Raw genomic sequence first — 21,972 nt, 5'->3', positions numbered from 1 at the left:
TTACCGTGACCGACGTCCACCACAAATTTTCAGTTTTCCTGGAACATGATGTTACTAAGGTGTTATAATGAAAAAAAGCACCAAATTTCTGAATGGTCTTTAATTATTTTGTGCACGTTATGGGTCAACCATGGATAAAACAAACAAACAAACATGTAGTTCACTTCACTATTATGTGCCAAACGAAAATGACCCAAGTCCCTTTAAGGCAAGTCATTTCACTCTGTGGTCATATTTGAAACGACTCTCGGGCAGTATGCTCGGGCATTCTGTCTGAATGCTGAAACATCATATTCTCCAAAAGTGTTTGCCAAGCTTATGATTACATGACATATTTAAAATCACCAATCAAATTAAACAAGATCTGTCTCATAAGTTTTGTTTCTAAATGTTAAAATCATACAAAATCAGCTTTTTTTCAAGTTGCCCGAGTGAATGCACATATGCACTCGAAAGGAACGAGATCACGACACTACCCTCATTTATGGCTGTTACACATCATCCTCTGAATAATGATTCATCAGATCATGCTGGTCTTTAGAAGTAATTCACAACGCTTTGCTTCTGTCTCCCGCTGTCCTGATCCAGGGGCACAGTTTAATCTTTTCTTGATCAGGCTCATTATCAGATTTACTCGTGGTTTTAGAAAATATATATATATGCTTGACTGAATCTGGCATTTTGAAAATACAAATATTATTTGGGTAGGCCACTATACCATTATTAATTTTTGCTGCTAACTGTGCATGAAACAATAATCACCAACCAATGAGAGTAATTGTAAACGTAAGAAAGCTGATTGGTCGAAAGTAACTAACTTTATGTGTGTCCGTGCAACATAGCTTTGCTCACTGTTTTTCACTTGGACTCAATCACATTCTCTCTCTCTCTCTCTCTCTCTCTCTCTTGAGTGAGGGTATTTACCATGCAATAGTTAATGTTGGATCAATAAAATAAATGCCAGAACGCAGAACACAAATTTCTGATATTTCCCACTACAGAATCCAACAAGATCCAGCTCAAATTAAGCACTGAGTATGGCAATTGGCTGTAAAACTAATTAGGAAATAAGATGTTATTACAATAAAAACCAAAATGGTAAGATTATCAGTTAAATAACCGCATCTACTTGAATTAAATTTGATATTATAAATGGTTTTACATACTAAAATATGGGATGTAGATTTATAACATATTGAGAGGATTAAAGGAAAATGTAAGAAATCAGCACATTACAGTTGGTCTTCTCGTAACTAGATGAATCATGTTTCATCCATTCATCCAAGCCTTTTCATTATCTAATGTGGCTAAGAATGCACGATTACATTGAAAGTGTTTGTTTCAACGTCCTCTTAATCATCCATCTTTTTCATTCTTCTGTATACCCTTAATAAGCTGCCTAGCCAGCCGACCATGAAAGGGAAGGCGAGGCAGACTGTAAAGGATAAATATGAGGAAGACATTGAGAAACTAATAGGCTGAGTTTCCTTTCTATAGCAGAGAAAACAAATGATACATTTATCAGTCTATAAATAAGGGGCAGCCAGAGATCAATAGCAATATGAAACCAAGGGGGTGTGTTTATGGACCTGCCCTGAGAGAGCGGGAGAGCTAAGCAGAAAGCTTATACTGTGAACAGAAAGTAACCCAGGCTTTCAGAGGCTAACTGATTGGAAACGGCTCTTTCAACTGTTTGTTACAGGCCTACCTTATTCCCTGGCCCCACTGCTCCATCAGAAAACAGCCTGGGGAAATGACTGAATGGGCCGTTACCGGCAGCAGGGAAAAGGGAGAGAAAGAAGGAAAGATATAGAGATGGATTGAGAATGCGGAAAATAAATCAGGTATGGGGCACATTTTGAAGTTCAGTCTAAAACCTCCCCCAGGGTTCATCTCCATCTGCAGAGTTGTGTTTGGAGTCATCTACTGTATCCAGGCCAGTGTAGCACACTCACAGGACTGATTCTATAGTAACAAACACATCGTTAAATCAGTTTGGAGAATAGAAATACACTGCAAGTGTCGAATTTTTACAATACACTTACAGAAATAAAAATAGTGTTGTCAGTGAGATAGCACTTTTTCAAATATTACAAATGATCCATACTGGTATCTTATAATTAGCTAAAATTTACATATTAGTGCTTAAATGTATATCTGGGACAGCTACACAAAAACAACCTTTATACAAAAGGGCATATATAAACTATTCACAACTATTCATTGTGAGTGACATGGTGGCCAAGTATGGTATTCAGAATACTTAGACATTGTCCTGGGGACTAATAGGGGTGAGGTTCTTGCTTAAAGGCACCAACCCCTTGGGTTCTGATGGTAGAAGAAATCACTGTTTGTTCACTCTGCCACCTTCAATTCCTGTGCTGGGAATCAAACCTTTAACCTTTGTTTTACAAGTCTGAATTTTTAACTGTAAGGCCACAACTGCCGCCAACATTGACTTTAACAACATTCCATTCTAAATACATAAATAATACTATCTAACTGCAACAGCTTCTTTTTTATGCTGAATATTTGCAGTGGGGATTTAGTCAGACAAATTGGATGAGAAAGCCTTGAACACAATTTCTATAAAGATCATCCCAAATGCGTTTAATAAAGTTAAGGTTAGGGCTCTTTGCGGGCCAGTCAATTTCTTCAAAATTAAACAATTAATAAGACATTTCTGGTTGGTATAAAAAATTGCCTTCATCAAAATGTTACCTTAAACTATGAAAAGTAGCATTGTTGGTAAGCTGAAGTACTACACTCACATTGTAAAGTTTATTTATAAACTAATTTCAAGAGGATCACATGTTTATGATTGACATGGCTGGCCGAGCATTAGCTAACGTATGATTCACTAGTCAGACAATTCCTAACTTAGTATAAATATCCAAAGCTTCTTACCTTAGTCATCTTTATCTGGAAGAATCCCCCTTCCACCACCTTACCTTCTTTTTGTCCCTCTATAGGGCAGCAATGCAACCCAGTGGCTAGCACTGTTGCTTTAAAGCAAGAACATCTCTGATTCGGGTCTCCACCTAGTTCTTGTTCTCCCCATGCTCGCGTGGGTTTTTCCCCGGGTTCTCCGGTTTCCTCCCACAGTCCAAAACACAAGACATAAGTAAATGGAACAAACCAAATCAGCACTATAGACGAATTCACTACGAACATACCCTCATAGCAATCCTAAGCAGCAGGGGGGTTCTCAAGATCAACCTCAGCTCAACTTCCCCTCTCGCCCTGCAAACAGGAGGAAGCCCCAGCCTTGAGGATCTTATAAGCTCAGGGCTCTCTCAAGACAGCATGCCAAACAAGTTTTACTACCAACCATCAGCTAAGTGTGAATGCTTAAAATATTTGCTATATTGTTTGTTCAATGTCCTTGTGATGCAATTTTAGTAATCAGCAGTTACTGTATCCTCGCACTTTGCTTAGATGATTTATTTAATCCACTTGATTCCACAAAGAACCTTCAGAATCTGCACTAAGGTGCTGTTTCCACCTGGTATTAACATTTTCAATGATCTAAATGCAAGTGGTCAGCTAAGATGCAGTACCCCATATTAACATGCGTTCAAATGTACTGTATCTTTTGTGACTACTTGTATTAATATTTGATTGACACCCCTCACTCGTATTTCATATAACTAACATCACTTTTACAGGAGTGTGCAGCAGTGAAAAAGTACTAATGAATGAGCAAGCATCTGTTGTGTGTAACCTATGAGTGTAAAAGCAAGTAAAAAGAATTTGCATGGCCCCTATGATTAAAATGTGTTTTGGTAAGACATTGCTTTTTTCTCACAACATCTAAAGCAGCTGCTTTTTTGTGACTATTGTAATTAGAAAAGAAAAGCCAGCAGATCTAATCTATTTGGAAGTGGAAAAGTAAAAATCATTTTTAAAAATGACTCCCTGTTTATGACATTAACTAATTATAGGATTGAAAAAGAAAATGCATCCTAATAATAGGTGTACAATGTAAATGTATAATAATGGGAACTAAGAGTGTTTATACAAAGAGAATCAAAAAACTTGACACACAGAGCCAACAAAAGTCAACCATGTCTAACTGCATGTGGAATACTAAAGGCAGAACTCTGCAAGGAACATTACACAGATTGAGGAACTTGCACGTGATATGAAGACATACACAGTGTTACATATTTACACTGCAAAGAAACATTTACACTTCACAGAGAACTCAAAAATCTCCAAACCAAACTCAACCCAGCAAGGATGACATTTGCATAACACGAAGAACCCTCACACTGCATATAGAGCCTCAGTATAGCATTAGTTTGGGCTCCTCTCTGCCAAAGATTATTTAAAAGTCTCCAGGTGATTTATGGGAAGGGCAGTAGTGCTCACCTTCAGAGTTCAGACTTCATAGACTATATAAAGTGGATTGTCATAAAATTCAACGAGCTGTAATGAGGCCGAAATGAGATCATGATTTATTCAATCTCTTGCTCTACCTTAAAGCTGTATTTTTCAATAAATGCCATGCTCTCTGAAGCTTACTTCTGCATAATGAAGTACTACTAGTGCGATAACCCCTTTAAAATGACTGCTGTTTTGTGCTAGTTCAGGTTTTATATGTGTAAATTTCACTAAAAAGTATCCGCTTATTGTAAATATACAGTAAACACACAATTTTACAAGTTTGATGTGTTACACAGACAATAATCTAACTATACTCTTAAACAGTGGTGGATGAATTAAACAAACCAGGCATTTAATTATAGCCACAGATACTTTAATAAAATATTACTCAGTAGAAGTATAAAGTTTTTTTTTCCGTTGATTTTTTTTCAAGTTAGCTGAATTACCAAAAACTTGTCATGCTCTAATAAACTCACTATATCATATACTATATTATGATAATTCAAGTGAAAATGTAAAATCACATCAATCACACTCGATCAGTTTGCAAAAAGAGTGAATCTTCTAATGAAGACTGATTCTGAACAGAACACTTTAATCAGTGAGTTGATTCCTGGAGACCCACTCTGAATGAATCATTTGAATCAGTGAGTTATTAATTGGAGACTAACTCTGATTTAATCGTTAAATCTGTGATTTGTTTACAGTAGACTCAATCTGAATGGATTCAATGATTCATTTAACAGAAACTCATTCTGAATGAATCATTTGAATCAGTTAGTTGTTTACTGGGGACTCACTCTAAAATAATAATATAATCAGTTATTTGTTAACTAGACACGCACTCTGAAAGAATCAGTGAATCAGTGATTTGTTTCCTAGAGACTCACTCTGAATAAATCATTTGAATCAGTGATTTGTATACCAGAGGCTCGTTGTGAATGGATCATTTGAATCAGATATTTGTTTACCAGAGATTCTCTCTAAACAGATCATTTTATTTAGTGAGTTGTTTACTGGAGACTCACTCTGAAATAATCATTGAATCAGTGATTTGTTTACTGGAGACTCACTCTGAATTAATAATTAAATTAGTGATTTGTTTATCGGAGACTCACTCTGAACAGATCGTTTGAATCAGTGACTTGTTTACTGCAGACTCACTCTGAATGGAGCATTTGAATGAGTGAGTTGCTTACTAGATGCTCACTCTGAATGAATCATTAAATCAGTGATTTATTTATTGGAGACTCTGAATTAATTATTTGAATCAGTAATTTGTTTACCAGAGACACTAAAAATGAATAATTTGAATCAGTGAGTTTTTTACTGGAGACTCACTCTGAATGGATAATTAAATCAGCATGTTTTACTGGAGACTGAAATATTTATTTGAATCAGTGAATTTATTATTTTATTTTATTTTTTTACCAGCGACTCACTGTAAATGAATCATTTAAAACCAGTGATTTGTTTACCAGAGACTCTGTTTGAATTAATTATTTGAATCAATGACTTATCTACTGAGGACTCACTCTGAACAAACAATCTGAATCAGTGATTTGTTTACTGGAGACTCACTCTGAATAAATAATTAAATCAGTGATTTGTTTACTGGAGACTCACTCTGATTAAATCATTTGAATCTATGATTTGTTTAGAGACTCACTATAAACAAATCATTTAAATCAGTGAGTCACAGTGAACAAACAATCTGAATTAGTGATTTGCCTCAGGAGTTTTCCTAAATGAAACGGTGAAAGTAAACATTACCATGAACATCTTAATAAAGGAAAAAACACATTAAGGGTGTTTCTTTGCTGAAATTCGTAGTAAAATCTGTTTTATTTATATTGTGCAGAGTATATTTATAATGTTTTTATGCAGAGTCTATATTTTGAAAAGGGGAAAAACAATAAATCGTTGTATGAATGGTGTAATGTTTAAATAATTTACCATTTAAAACACTTGAAGGTCATGTGACCATCAGAAAGAACGCAGCATCTCATTTCTCAAAGGAAGCGTTCTCTGCCCCCGCGGTCTCCTGAGTTTGTTCTTCCGAGGACACCTGGCAAGACCGGTCTCCACAAGAACGCAAGTCTGTTCTCTGCATTCTTGGAATTGAGAAACAGCCAGAGAGTTGTTTACCAGAGATTCACTCTGAATAAATAATTTGAACCATTGAGTTGTTTACTGGAGACTCACTCTGAACAGATCATTTGAATCAGTGAGTTGTTGACTTGTTAACAGATATAAGTATAATGCACCAATCAATAGCTTAGTGCAATTTATGAACCAATTTAACAGGTTAGCTGAAAATAAAAACAGCTTGTTTAAGAATTTAACGCTCTGATCTTGTCTCTTCACTCCAATTTCTCAGTTTCAAAATAAATATCAGCTAAATGTAAGAAAGGTAGTGAAGTAAAAAGTACAATATTTTGTTTTGGAATATAGTAAAGCAAAAGTTTCCAAAAAAAAAAAAAAAACATACAGATACCTAAAATATGTACTAAAATACAGAAGCAAAGTAAAAATTTTTTTTTAATAATTTATAAAATAAAGGTTCTTTATTAGCATGTAAATCCATGAAGAAGCTTTAACATCCGTTCAATGAAAAAAAGTTCTTTAAAGTGGCAAAACAAGTTCTTAAGATTGTTAAAATGCTCCTCAAAGCAAGGCCATTTATGATCTCAAGTGAAAATGGCAAAAAGAAGCTTCCAAAAACTTATTTTTAAGATCATACAGTATGCGGAAAGACTTTAGTTTCACTGCACATTCACATTTCACTCCTACATTCACATGTAGGAGATTAAATGGATTCTGTTAAAAGTACAAATCTTTTACAAACTGGCAGATGACTATTCATATTTGACAGGTTTTCACAACATGGTGATTCACCAAAGCAATCCATCTTGCTGACCAATTAAATCAGTCAAATGTTTGAAAGCTGCATTTTCCACTGTTGGCTTTGAGATTTGAGATAACCTTTGAGGATACATGCATTGATCTGCAACTGCACATTGAACGGCTTGTCTCGTTTTTTGCTAGGAATTTTTTTTTTGCTTTGAGTTGTGAGATCAGAAGCACGGACACATTTGTATGCATTTTGTTTGGTGGTTTTGCTAGACTGGATAGACTGATTGCATGCAGATCTGAAATAACAAATTCCAGTGTCAGATGGCCACTCATTAAAGCACAAACAAAAAGAAGACTCTTCCTCAACCAGCGGAGATCCTTCATTTGTATTATATATAGATATCCCTCCTGCAAGCAATTCCATAAAGAGGAGGGGATAAAATCATCCATGAAACACTTTGGTGATGAAAAAAATGGTAAATGACATTTGGGGTGAGTGTACTTCGAAATGTTTAAAAATGTCTCCTCCATTATTAGATATGATGCTAAAGCAGTTTGTGGTTTGGATAATCAAAAGTTTTTATTGTTTAATGTTTAGGCATGTCTATCTCAGAGTTCTAACAGCACTCATCAATGTCAAAATAACTGAAACAGCCATTAAAATCACAGGCACCAAACATGAGTTCCAGTATAGTATTTCAATTGAGTTAAAATCATGAGCAATTTTAAGATTTTTACTTAATTGTGCATTCACACTGAAAGCGGTGAGGATAAAATCATCCATGAAGCACTTTGGTGATGAAAAAAATTATAAATGACATTTGGGGTGAGTGTACTTGGAAATGTTTAAAAATGTATCCTCCATTATTAGATATGATGCTAAAGCAGATATTCCATCAACAGGTATATCTGAGTACTAAATGAACAAAATAAACGTATAATCTTTCTGATTTAGCACATTTTTACTGTTTACTGTACAAGGACAGAATTGTACTGTTTGCATTTCTACATTTTGGGGCAGGATCGAAACCAATGATGTAGTGTCGATCTGCCTGTCCAGTTATGACATGTCAGTTTCTCTATTTTATTATAGCGGAGTTTTCCTATCCTATGAGAAGACCCATCTTCTTAATTATTTATGTCTGCTCGTGCTTTTCAAAGGCATGGCAGACCTGCCAAGCTGTGAGACCTCCCCTACGCTTTTTAGCTATTCATGCATTTGTTTCCATGATCCACGGGGTTTGTTGCATATTTTTCCCCACAATGCTGCTAGGACTGATTCAGCAAAGCTGCTGGTTTGCAGCAAACATTTTTGTCGGGAGAGCTGTATGAGAATTGGAGAATGGCAGACTTTGTCTTTTATCAGTTGAATTTGTTACCATTCAGACAAATCGCCTATCCGTGCTGCTGTGTTCGTACATGTTTAAAATCATCCAAATTACCGACAGGGCTAATGGTTGAAATAGATAGGACAAGAGACCTGCTGCACTGCTCCCCTCCTTGTGTATAATGTTTATATAAACATGATTATCTTTATAATGATATAACAAATTGTGGTTATATGTATATGAAATTACGAATAACATATGTAGCAGGGATTTAAATTACTTAGTTTTTTTCTTTGCACTTTGTAAACTATAAAATAATGCGTCTCCTCACGGCTTGTGTCTCATTTTGTTAGCCAACTGACAACAGTTGTTTACTCCTCTCTTTTTTTCCTGCTCTGCCAGCCACGCCCCCTCCTCCCTCCGCTCGCAGCACTCCACACCCATCGTGAAGCATTTTAAAAAGAAAAAATAGAGGTAGACTTAAACTGAAAGTTGGGGGTTTCACGGTCCATTAAGAGAGCTGTCACTCATTTACTTCTGTGCAAATTTTATTAGTACACAAACTCCGACCTACCTACAGGTATGTGTACGATATGCAGTGAGATGCTTATACGACAACCTTAAAAATATCTATATGAAACAAATTATGAAATAAAATAACTAAGATATATAAAATATAGATATAGAAAATAAGAACAAATATAAAAATATAAAGGTGTCACGGTGGCTCAGTGGTTAGCACTGTCATTTCGCAGCAAGAAGGTTGCTGGTTCGAGTCCCGGCATGTTCTCCCCGTGTTTGTGTGGGTTTCCTCCAGGTGCTCTGGTTTTCCACACAGTCCAAAAACATGCACTGTAAGTGAATTGGATGAACTCATTTGGCTGTAGTGTATGAGTGTGTGTGAACGCGAGAGTGTATGGGTGTTTCCCAGTACTGGGTTGCAGCTGAAAAGGGTTATGCTGAAAAGGGTGGCTGTTCCTGACAAATCAAGGACTAAGCTGAATAAAAATGAATGAATAAAAAATAGCTATACAATGTAGAAAAGTTAAAAACACTATGTACAATGAAAAGAACTGAAATGGAATTGAAATAGAAATGTCCAGGGAGTGTGCAAAAAGGGCATGAATGTTCATAAATGCACCATATTGTCCGTAGATCCACTTTAATATTTTATATTCAGAGTTAAACTTTAAATGAAAATAGCAAAATGTTCATATGTGTTATACTTCTCAATATTCAGTTTCAGTTGGAAGTAGGCTACATCAACATACTTAAATAAAAATCAGGTTCACGCAGAATTCAAAGGTCAAACCTGAGTACAGATCAAGCTTTTGTCATAGCTTTAAGATTACAAAGCTGTAGTTGAGACGAAACTCACCTGAAACGACTGGTCTCGTCCATTGAAAGTCATTGGCTCTGTGAAGAACTCCGTGTCCTGCAGAAGCCTCCCGTGACCCCCGTACTGCACCTCGTCCGAGTTCAATTTGATCTTATATCTGATACGAAGCCATGATTAAGGAACTGTAAGAAGACTTCAGTGAAACGCTCTTTGGTCTTGTGACATTTATCTCTCTCTTATTCTTTTTTTTCTCATCAGGAGTAGCTCAGGGACAGATGGTTGGCCGGATAATGATAAACGCATGAGATGTGATGGATGGCTAAGCGAGAGAGAAGCCACCAGACAAATGACACGCAAGACATGGATCTCTATCTACATCTCCAGGTGAAACACAGGGACATTTGCCATCACAAGTGAGCTCTGAGCAAACAAATAATGACTTTCAGACTTTTTTTTGCCATACAAATAACAAGCACTAAAATGTCATTCAGTGTAATGATAGCTTATATAACAAAATCCAAGCAGGCATATTTAAAATGAGAAACATTTAATGACATATTAAGGATACATTTAGGGGTCACGGTGCCGCCCTAAAACTTTTTCAAACTATTTATTTTCATAATACTCCAAACTAAAAGATTTTACCCATTGGTGAAGAAGATTTTAGTAAGTAAAAGTGAGAAGTGAGTTGTTTTTATTGCAATGACATAACTACACTGACAACTTTAAATGTTGAAGTTTTGACACACTGTAAAGTAGTTTGTACTGTTTGAAAAAGAGTACTTTTTTCTGTGATTGTAGGAATTTATTTCAATATATAGAATGTCCTGTACAATGTTTTGTCTCTGCAACACAGTGGTGCAGTAGGTAGTGCTGTCACCTCACAGCAAGAAGGTCTCTGTGTGGAGTTTGCATGTTCTCCCCACGTTGGTGTGTTTCCTCTGGGTGCTCCCCCACAAGTCCAAAGACATTCGGTACAGGTGAATTGGATAAGCTAAAATTGTCTGTAGTGTATGTGTGTGAATGAGAGTGTATGAGTGTTTCCCAGTGATTGGTTGTAGCTGGAAGGGTATTCCCTGCGTAAAACATGTGCTGGATAAGTTGGCGGTTCATTCCGCTGTGGCGACCCCAGATTAAGTGCGTACTCACACTATGCTATCCAAACCATGCCCAGGCCCGATGAGACGTGACTTTTAAGGGACTGTTTCACATGTATTTATTAATTATTATTACTGTTCAATGAACGCAAACTGTCATACATTATTAAAGACGAAAACTACTCACTGCACAAAAGCTGCACCTTTAGCAAACACCCTAATTCCTGCAGCACGAGGACTTTATGATTGCTTATGAGTGTCAAAAGTATCTGATCTGTTCGCAAAATATTTGATTGGGTGTCACTGCGTATGAAACGTCTAAAACGATTTAACTAAAGAAATCTCCAAGGTGCTGAGCGAAAGCGCTTACTGAACAGCGCATCATCGATGACGTAAGCGTGGCCAGGCCCGAATGTAATGTAATTACGGGCCGTCGGGGGTGTCGGGAGGGGGACTAGCGTGCTTTGGCCTGATTTTAAACGCAACAGTACATAGTGCGAGTACGCTCTTATAAAGGGACTAAGCCAAAAAAAAAAATGAATAAATGAAGGAATGAATGAATGAATGTATTGTCTCAAACTACTAAAACGTCACTTTAGGCAAGTGTTTAATTAATTTTTTTTCTTTTATTAAATTTAATTACAATATTATGATTTCACTTTAAAAAATTCAATGAATACATACCTTTTTACTTTAATATTTATAATGTGCAATTACCATTTTATAAAAGCAATATAGTATGATTCTGTGTGTGTGTGTGTGTGTGTGTGTGTGTGTGTATATATATAAACAAGTATTGAACACGCCGCCATTTTTCTCAGAAAACATATTTCATACATTAATATTTATATATTTCATTTTATATTATATATTATAATTTATTTTATTTCATTTATTTTATTATAAAAGTGCTGTTAACTGTTCCCCGGATTTTGTAACAACCAAATAAATCCATATATCCAAAGAAAACAAATCTAATTAGTTTACAGATTAAGTTATGTGTAATGAAATGAAATGATGCAGGGAAAAAGTATTGAACACATGAGGAAAGGGAGGTGTAGAAAGGCAGTGTAAATGAATATTAGCTGCTTCAGTCCAACATCTTCATTATCAGGCGATGAAGATGAAACCAGGGTGGAGATCTCAGCAAGACAATGATTTAAAACCCAGCCAAGGAGAAACTTCCAAATTCTTTCAGAGAAAGAAAATCAAGCTGTAGAATGACCCAGCCAACCGCCTGCCTTGAGGCAATTGGATTTAAATAGAGGATACAAATTAAAGATCAGATTTGATAGGCAAGACCCACAGACCCATCAAGATTTTTACACTCTGTTGTAGTCTATGAAAAACAGTTATCACCAAAAAAGCCTTTCATATTAAGTATTAAATACATTTCAGTATTTAATCTGGTGACAAAATCTGGTTCAATTCCATGTCAACAGCTCCTTTATGAACTTGATGTGTTCAATACTTATTTTCCATGCATGATATTATATATATATATATAAAAAAAAAAAAAAAATATATATATATATATATATATATATATATATATATATATATATATATATATATATATATATATATATATATATATATATTAATAATATTATTATTATCATATTTATAGTTTTTTTTTATCACGAATAGAAAAACTATATATATTATATTTCATAAACCACATAGTTGATTTAACTTCGATTTATGAAGATTCACATGAATGCTAAACATTATAACAGCAGCAGATTAGTCATGGTGTGCGATGCAGCAATTCCGATGATAAATACCAGCTACGTTTTAGATCGTGACCTCGTAATCATGTTATACGTAATTGAATCATCACTGTCCCGATGTTTAGTGGATCAAGACCTCTTGCAGTGCCTGAATTCACGTTCGCCACATACTGACTCAAGCAGAGCTGAGGCGATAATTGTCAGTAAATACATGTTATGTGTCACAAGGACATTTAAAATTAGAACAGCTAATCTATTGGAGTCTTTAGTCAAGAGTTTGCATCAAAGGAATATATCTCACCATTTCTTTTGAGACCCTTGGGCAAGCTTTATGCCCCCCTGCTTGCTAAAGTAGTCATTAGCTATAATTCAGCTCCTATATGACTGATGTTTGTGTATTTATGTGCGTGTGTGTGTGTGTGTGTTCACATATAGACTAGAAAACAGGCTCTTAATGGTGAGAGGAGATGAGAATAGACCTCAGTTGTGACGTTAAGAGAAGAGATATTCTAATTAAAATACTTGAACTTAGTGGATTCTTATTATTAAATGTCTCAAATGTAACAGAAACACAAAGTGCTGTTAAAATATGGCATTATGCAAATAAGGCCAGACTTCAGCTTGGTTAAGTGCGAACTGTGAACTTGTTTGGTGCGAACAAATTTGAACTAAACATGTGTGGTGAAAATTAATGCATGAAACTGAACAGAAAAGTCCTGAAGGGCAAAGCGGGGGAAAAAAGCTAAGTGCTTTTTCTTTTGTTAATATTCTGTATTTTATGCTGTGTCGAACATCATGGAAAAGTATAAAATATATATATATATTTCCTGCATAGCTTAGAAATGTTTCTTTATATATTTTTATCGTCTGCAAGGGCAACACATTCAAAAATATACATTTGAATCTGTTAGGCTCACTGTTAGCATACGGTGTCAACTTTGTTTCTTCTAGTCATAAGAAGCCCTGAAGGTCAAGGTCAAAGAAAAATATGTCAGTGGTTAAAAATTAGCATGAATAATTGAATCAGAATCGATAATGTTAATAGTAAATGTATTTTGTGGAGTTACCCTGTGAAATGCTACAACTAAAACATTAATTCTGACATTTGACTGCAACCAAATATCGCCTGTTATGTAACACAGGTTTTAACAGTGAGAGGATGAATATATTATGTGCTCTCACATATTTTACAGTCAGTTTTGTTTTTGTATTATTGATACACACACACACACACACACACACACACACACACACACACACACACACACACACACATATATATATATATATACATACATACATGCATAGATATATACATTCACTCACCGGACACTTTATTAGGTACACCTTACTAGTACCAGGTTGGACCCTCTTTTGCCTTCAGATCTGTCTTAATCCTTCGTGGCATAGAATCAACAAGGTACTGGAAATATTCCTTAGAGATTTTGGTCCATATTGACATAATAGCATCATGCGGTTGCTACAGATTTATCAGCAGCACAACAATGATTCCCGTTCCACCACATTCCAAAGGTGCTCTATTGGATAGAGCTGGTGACTCTGGAGGTCATTTGAGTACAGTAAAGTTAAAAGATGAGTACACTGTATTCATAAAGGGATGGACATGGTCAGCAACAATACTCAGATAGGCTGTGGAGATGCTAAATTGGCATTAATGGGCCCAAAGTGCCATTAATACAAGGGAGAATGGATTCATGCTTTCATGTTGTTGAGGCCAAATTCAAATGTTGCAGCAGAAATCGAGACTCATCAGACCAGGTTTTACCAATCTTCTATTGTCTAATTTTGGTGAGCCTGTGGCAATTGCAGCCTCTGTTTCCCTTTCTTAGCTGACAGGAGAGACACCTGGTGTGGTCTTCTGCTGCTGTAGCCCATCTGTCTCAAGGTTGGTAGTGTTGTGCTTTCAGAGATGCTCTTCTGCCTATCTTGGTTGTAACTAGTGGTTATTTAAGTAACTGTTGCCTTTCTATCATCTTAAACCAGTCTGGCCATTCTCCTCTAACCTCTGGCATCAACAATACAATTGCACAGAACTGCCACTCACTGATTATTTTCTCTTTTTTGGACCATTCTCTATAAACCCTTGAGATGGTTGTGTGTGAAAATCCCAGTAGCTCAGCAGTTTCTGAAATACTCAGACAAGCCAGTCTGACCTTGCCACTTCCAAAGTCACTTAAATCACCTTTCTTTCCCATTGTGAGGCTCGGTTTGAACTGCAGCAGATCGTCTTGACCATGTCTACATGCCTAAATGCATTGAGTTGCTGCGTTCAAATTTGCGTTCACGAGCAGTTGGACAGGTGCACCTAATTAAGTGAGCTGGTGAGTGTATATACATGTGTTTTTGCCATTTTTATTTATTTTTTTATTATTCTTTATCTATAGATCAAAGGCGAAAAATTATTTATTCACAAAAAAATCTTTTTTTTTTTTACATAATCAGATCTCATCATTTGATATAGTTATTGTTTGTTTTATCGATGTTGTCTCATTTGATTTTTAAAAATGCTATTTAAAACGTTAAACAGACACTTCTTTTACATTTCATATGCTCACTTTTACAAATGTACATGTTTTGATGTGAACTTCAAAATATGATGTCTTTGATCTAGATATAATTTAATCCATTTTAACTTTGGGTTTAGTTCATTTATTCTTAGCTTAAGTGAAAACTATAAAATCTATTTTTGGAACTGGCTGATTGATTGATTGATTGATCCTTTTAAGTAATAAAAATTATTTTACATGGTCACTGCAATACATTTCCCAGCTTCAAATTAGCTTGTTCTAGACTGGTGACTTTTATATGTCAATGCTTGTAAAAGCTGCCAGCTGCTGTAGAGATTATAGAAAGTCAAACACATTTATTTTTAATTGTGAGCTGGATAAGAAGGGCAGGTGGCAAACTTATTCTCATTAAACCAGGAAATCTCTACATCCAAAAATTATGGCACAAATCCAAACCTGCCTTCCTCACTCCCCAAGAGGAGTTTTCCAGTCCTCCTTCAACAAACACACAAACAAAACGGCTCACAGAGGAGGGGGAAAAAACATCAGGTTCAGGAATTGCCAAGCACATCATTTTAGAAAGAGATTATATCCGCCGACTTGCCATGATAGTTTAAAAATCGGCAATAAAAGCGCCACGGCTCGGTGTAAAATTGGGGATTTGAGAGGGATTCTGGGTGAATCTAGTAAACAGACAACAATGGCGTGTTTGCGAGGAGAACTGCACCCTCCCAAGAAACACCCGCTGCTTGATTTTCAGAGCATTTCTGCATCTTAGGGGAGGCTGGTAGGAAAGCAATCTCTGCTGTTTTGATTTCGCTCTTTTTCCTACATGCTGCCTTGCATTTTCAAATCCTCTCCGGCTCGATACGTTTTTGCTCTTTCCGTCTTTCCCCTTGTTTGTTCAGAAGGGGGCTGATTTCTTTTAAAGCTACACCCCAGTAGCTCTAAATGAAGGACGAAAGGTTCCACGGGCCTCCAGAACGATTGAGCTACGACTCTTGGGGGGGTTGAAATCGAGTCTCTGCGCTACAGGAGGCTCTCTGGGAATCAACACAGCCGTGGGCCATTCACCCAAACTCCTTAAACTGTCGAAAATCTAATATCCTAAATCTAAAAATCTATACCCGCATGACCTTCTCTCAATCTGCCTCTTTATCTGCTTTGAAAGTTTCCTCCACCACGCCCGACTCTCTCATTTCAACCACACCTTATCGTTTCTCTCTCCAGCCAATTCTGGCCCTTTTTTATTTAGCTTCTAAAAGCTTTCTCGCTACTTTAATTCTGCCCTTAAATCGCCTCTGTTGAAAAGCTGGAAAATGTCCAGACTATACGCGCAGCAGTAACAGCCCTAGAAGCTCTCGTTTCGTAAGATTCATGTCTGCTTTCATCTCAGCGTAGATAAACAATTTGGTTTCTTTCATTCTGTGGCCACGCAAATTGCGGCTGCCTGCCCACCCCGTGTTCGCTGTGTGAATGAGATTAATGTTTGAATCCTATGATAGTGTCTACAACTTTAATCAATCACCATTAAATTGACATTAGACACTCTAATAAATCTCTCCCATTTGTTTTGAATCCAACTACAGAATACAAGTACGCTGCTACACACTGTGTACTGATTACTGTTTGTTGTAATGGTATGTGAATGATCAAACTGCTGTACATTATTGAGGCCCTAAAGGCAACACAGGCACAGTGGTGAAAAAATAAAATGAGACATGTACAGTACTGTAAAAAAATGCGTTGTGTTGTGTCACCACAAGAAACATTGTGTTATGCTGCGAAACAATGGCATTCACTTATTGAAGTATTACATTTTCCCAAGAAACATTAAGAAACTAGAGTTTTTAGTTAGTTCTTAGTTTTTGTTTTTTTTGTGAGAGAATGCAAATATTCTTGGAAGAATGTAACAGTTTTCCAAGGGACTGCAAAGTATCTTGGTAGAATGCAACAGTTTTGATTGACAGAACGCATGATAAGGCTAAAGTTCCAGAAAGAATGCAACTGTTGTATTGCAGTTTTTTGTAAGGTATGTGTGTCTTTGTTTTACACTGTTTAGCTCCACCCACTGCCCAATTATATTTCAGCACCCCCGGGTTGCCTTGGTGAAAAACAACATATGTTATTTCATTCTAAATTAAAGGCTCCCTAGGCACTAGCCCCTTTCACAATAAATATCCGGAAAATTTCCAGAACGACTTTACAGGTAAATTAAAAAAGCGACGTTTAAGAATTTTTCCAGATAAGACCATTCACACATCCATTCTAAAATACTGATAAATTCTGAGATCATTACCCAGAAATTAGAACCTCGGCTCAGTTGGCGTTTCTGTGTGGAGTTTGCATGTTCTCCCTGCCTTCTTGTGGGTTTCCTCCGGGTGCTCCAGTTTCCCCCACAGTCCAAAGAATGAATACACTTCCACTAAAATATTGAAATGTTATTTATACTGAATCAGCATGTGCTGAATTAATTTCCATCTCTGCCTGTGTAAATACAGTATGTGTGTCTGAATGCCGCACACCTGTTAAAAATATCAGTGCTTGAGTCTGAATGAAATGTCATTTTGTGTATTATTATATCATAAGACTTATTATAAATCAAAAATGAGATATAAATGTTGGCAAGTCATTTTAAACACATGCAGAGAATGAGACTGAGCCCAAGGCACTAAAAAGCAGAGATTACCACATGTATTTCTAAGTAATTAGTGTAATTATTTCAGCTGTCTCCATGTAAACCAGTGTGAGTGTCAGTTATTGAAGTCCCTCATGCGTGCCCTACGAATATGTAACATTATACAATATATAGCCTTTCACCTCAATGTGGTGCATTAGTCTGCATGAATAATGCAGAGAAAAGTTTCCCAAGTGTGCACTAAGTCCTGATGTACAGCTCTCTGAACGTGAGCTGAAGATGGTCCTTTCTCTCAATCGATCTGTAGAATTCTTGCCCCCAGGACACGTTTTAACTGGGGAACACTTAAGTCTGCTATAGACCTGACTGCACTCGCTCTGTAGGGACGGACCTATTCTTTCTAGTCTGGAAGACTGGAGGACTTCTGTCATTTTATGCTTCTGAGAGTGTGGTTCCGCTTTGGTAAATGCAGCTTAAAAAACAAAGATTACAGAGAAATCAGAAACAAAATGTGTATGTGTGTATGTGAAAGATGTATTTTACATTAAAATTACAAATAATACATAGAATTAATTAATAATATATAAATATTAGATACCCTTTTTTCTGTAATAATTATCATCTTTTAAAATGTAATATTTTGTTCAATTATTTTTGTGTTGGTGTCCAATATGAAATACAAAAAAATAAATAAATAAATAAAATATATATATATATATATATATATATATATATATATATATATATATATATATATATATATATATATATATTTAAAATAGGGCTGTTTTACTATTCAAGCACAAGGAAAAATTGGAAACCTGACATAATAGATGCATCTTAGGATACCACACATGACGTTTATATTTCAAGCATTACCTGTCACTAGTGATAATGCAAATCAGCACGTTTATCGTGTCACGCATAAGCTGCTGAAATATATCTGTGGTTGTTGTGTGTATGAAAATGAGGAAAATATTTTTAAAAAGGCCATTTGAATCGAATATTAGCAAAATGATCCTATTTGTTACACCACCAGCAGAACGTGTAAGTCATGAAGAAGTGTTAATACAACAAAATACAGGTGGAATAAAACTGATATTAATCAACCAACCATTTAAAATTTACAAAAATAGAGGGTTAGTAAAAATAGAGCACTTATGGACATGTATTTTTACAATTAAATCAGACACAGAAATAAAATGCATGTGTGTTACTCTCGACCGTACACTGAGAGAAAATGAAAGTAAAACTAATGTTGACTAGGTGGCGGGTCAAACCCACAAGTATCTAGATGCAACTGCACAACAATGATAGAGGCTCAAAAAATAAATATTTTGGCCAGCCTAATTGCATTATATTCTTGACATCAGTTGTAGGCCGGAGGGAGGAGGAGGGCGGGCCGTAAATGGCCCAAGGACTGCCAGTTTGAGACCCCTGATTTAAATCTATAATTCAAAGTAAAAAACCAACAACTATACATTAGAAAAAAAGTACATTAATAATGTATAATAAAGTAATACAGGGCAAACAATCAAATATTCAATCAAATAATCAATCAATCAAATTATAAGCCAATTGGATTATAAGAACTCCAGTAAGAGTATGGCATGGCTCCAACCAGTGGAATGATTTGGGGTCTTTCCTGTTTGCCAAAGAGTGAAGTGTTCTCTTTTATTTTTTATTTTTTACAAAACAAATCCTTGCAGTTACAGACGCTTTTCTGATTTTTGGTGATTTTAAGCTGTCCTACAAAAACATATTCCCTACATGACCTTCCAGTTTTGTGGTTCTCCCTGTCTGTCTAGTTAGAAAGCATGGCTGTGATCACCTATCAGAAGCTGGCGTGAGGCAGCCACGTTCTCATCGACCGGTCCGATTGGCTGAGCCGCCCCTCTGGACTTCATGGCCCTGGAGATCGGAAGAATCGATATTCTCCCACGAGGAGAAATGATTGATCGTCTTCCAAGACTCCTTTCCTGCCTCCCCCAAAACAAAACACTCCAGCGGTGGAGAAGCCTGCCATAATGATCAGCTTTAAGTGATTAGTAACAGCTCCAGCCAGTCAGCAGCACAGCAACGAGGGACGGCAGATATGAAACACTACTAGACCTCTAAATCAGGTATGTGTGTGTGTTGCTGTATTACGCATCAGATATAATGAGAATATGACTCACAGTTTCAAAGCCTGATCAGGTTGACGTCCTGGTGGGATTCACACTTCAACATCTCCGATATCAGCCTAGAGACATGGAGCAGGCTGCCGAAAGAGAAAGAGAATGGTACAAATCTACTGGCAGGTCAAAAAAAGCGAAACGCCATTGGAATATCAATGAGTGTCATTTCAAACTCCACGTTTAGGTTCATGGCTTCAGGGTTGGAAATGTTTTTCACAAAGCCCACACTGGCTCTGGTTAAAGGCGATGTTTTAATGAGAAAAATACATGGGCAAACACAAAACGATTAGGTGTTTGGGGAGGCATGCGAGGGCCGTATTAACCTGCTCCATCCGCTGGTCCCACACTTCTAACACCCTCGTCTCTCATCTTCAAAGCGCGACGGCTGGTGGCATGGATAGAGGGCTCCCCCCTCCTGCGCAAGACACAGAAAGGGCAGCGGCAGGGGCTGGAAGAAGCCTAAGTGGCCCTGGCTGAAGGGTGTCTTTATTCCCCGCCAAGCGGGCTCGCTGCCTGGGCTGTGATTAAATAGAGGCCCTGGTGGGAGGCCTTCAGTTTGTGGAGCTCATCTCCGGCAGCTCCCCGCAGTCCTTGTTCTCTGAAGAGGAGGCCAGGGGGTACGAGCAGGAGCTGTTGGATGGGCGAGGGCCTCTGCTCTGGGTCTGCTATAATGAGGGGCTGCTCGCTCAGGTCTGGAGCTGCTGGAGAGTGCATTAGCAACACGGTTCAAACTAGCCATTCAGCCCGTGTAGTTCTGCACCTTGCAGAGGTGTTTATTACTTGGCAGTGGGGACATTTATAATTGAGCATGGAAGCTGTCTGTAAGGCAAGTGCAAGGATGATTTTGTAAAGATGACAAAGCTTGTGCTGCAAAATATATATACAGTGGAGATCACAAGTAGAGAAGAACCTACAATTACTTTAAATTTTTGTCCTATTAGAAGTTTTACTTAGTAAGAGATATGTTTCCTTGTAAATCAAGAAATATTGTATATCCTCTAAAGCTATTTACATATGAGCACACCCTCTTTGAAAATTAACATTTTAAATCTCAAAGAACAAAAAAAATAAAATAAAATTAATTTCCAAAATGTTGACATGCATACTGTACAGTTGAAGTCAAATTTATTAGTCCCCATTGATTTTTTTTTTTGCTTTTATTTTGTTTTATTTTGGCTAGAATAAAACAGCAAACATTTTTTAAGGTCAAAATTATTAGCCCCTTTAAGTTATATGTTTTTTTTTTAATAGTCTACAGAACAAATCATCAATATACTATATTTTGCCTAATTACCCTAACCTGCCTACTTAAACTAATTAACCTTGTTAAGCCTTTAAATTTTACTTTAAGCTGTATAGAAGTGTCTTGAAAAAAACAAGCCAAATATTATTTACTGTCATCATGGCAAAGATAAATTATTCATTCATTTATTCATTCATTTTCTTGTTGCCTTAGTCCCTTTATTAATCCAGGGTCGCCACAGCGGAATGAACCGCCAACCCATCCAGCAAGTTTTTATGCAGCGAATGCCCTTCCAGCCGTAACCCATCTCTGGGAAACATCCACATTCACACACACACTCATACACTACGGACAATTTATCCTACTCAATTCACCTGTACCGCATGTCTTTGGACTGTGGGGGAAACCGGATGCTCACCGTGATGCTCTATTTGTCTATTTAGAATTTCCAAAAGATGTTTGTTTGTGTTCAGATAAGGAGACATGTACTTGAGCATTATATTACGTTCACCATGTTCTTCTTCAGAAATGCAACAGGCTTCCGATGATTGTTTATGATCATTGTAATGTTAAAAAATTCCATAACGACCATTTTAAATGTTAGTACCACTTTTGCTATTGTATTCTGACAGATAAGTAGACCC

The 21,972-nt window shown here is 36.6% G+C and overlaps 1 protein-coding gene and 1 long non-coding RNA gene across 2 annotated transcripts in view; one reads left to right on the top strand and one right to left on the bottom strand.

Moving 5' to 3' along the window:
• The window catches only part of gbe1a (glucan (1,4-alpha-), branching enzyme 1a), a 265,946-nt gene that overhangs the window by 20,414 nt on the left and 223,560 nt on the right, over positions 1-21,972 (bottom strand). Inside the window, exon 15 of the mRNA XM_087270612.2 lies at positions 9,952-10,069. Coding sequence (XP_087126738.1) covers positions 9,952-10,069 — 118 coding nt within the window. The remainder of the gene's footprint in view (positions 1-9,951; positions 10,070-21,972) is intronic.
• Positions 1,703-21,187, top strand: LOC141376377 (uncharacterized). The gene is made up of 3 exons (XR_015501162.1): positions 1,703-1,844; positions 10,171-10,296; positions 19,717-21,187. It is a non-coding gene; the product is annotated as an uncharacterized LOC141376377 (long non-coding RNA).

The sequence above is a fragment of the Danio rerio genome, chromosome 10, assembly GCF_052040795.2.
Source record: "Danio rerio strain M-AB ecotype USA chromosome 10, GRCz13ab, whole genome shotgun sequence".
NCBI classification, from domain to species: domain Eukaryota; kingdom Metazoa; phylum Chordata; class Actinopteri; order Cypriniformes; family Danionidae; genus Danio; species Danio rerio.
The sequence above is the reverse complement of the archived record's forward strand: the minus strand, read 5'-3'. Positions and strand labels throughout refer to the sequence as shown.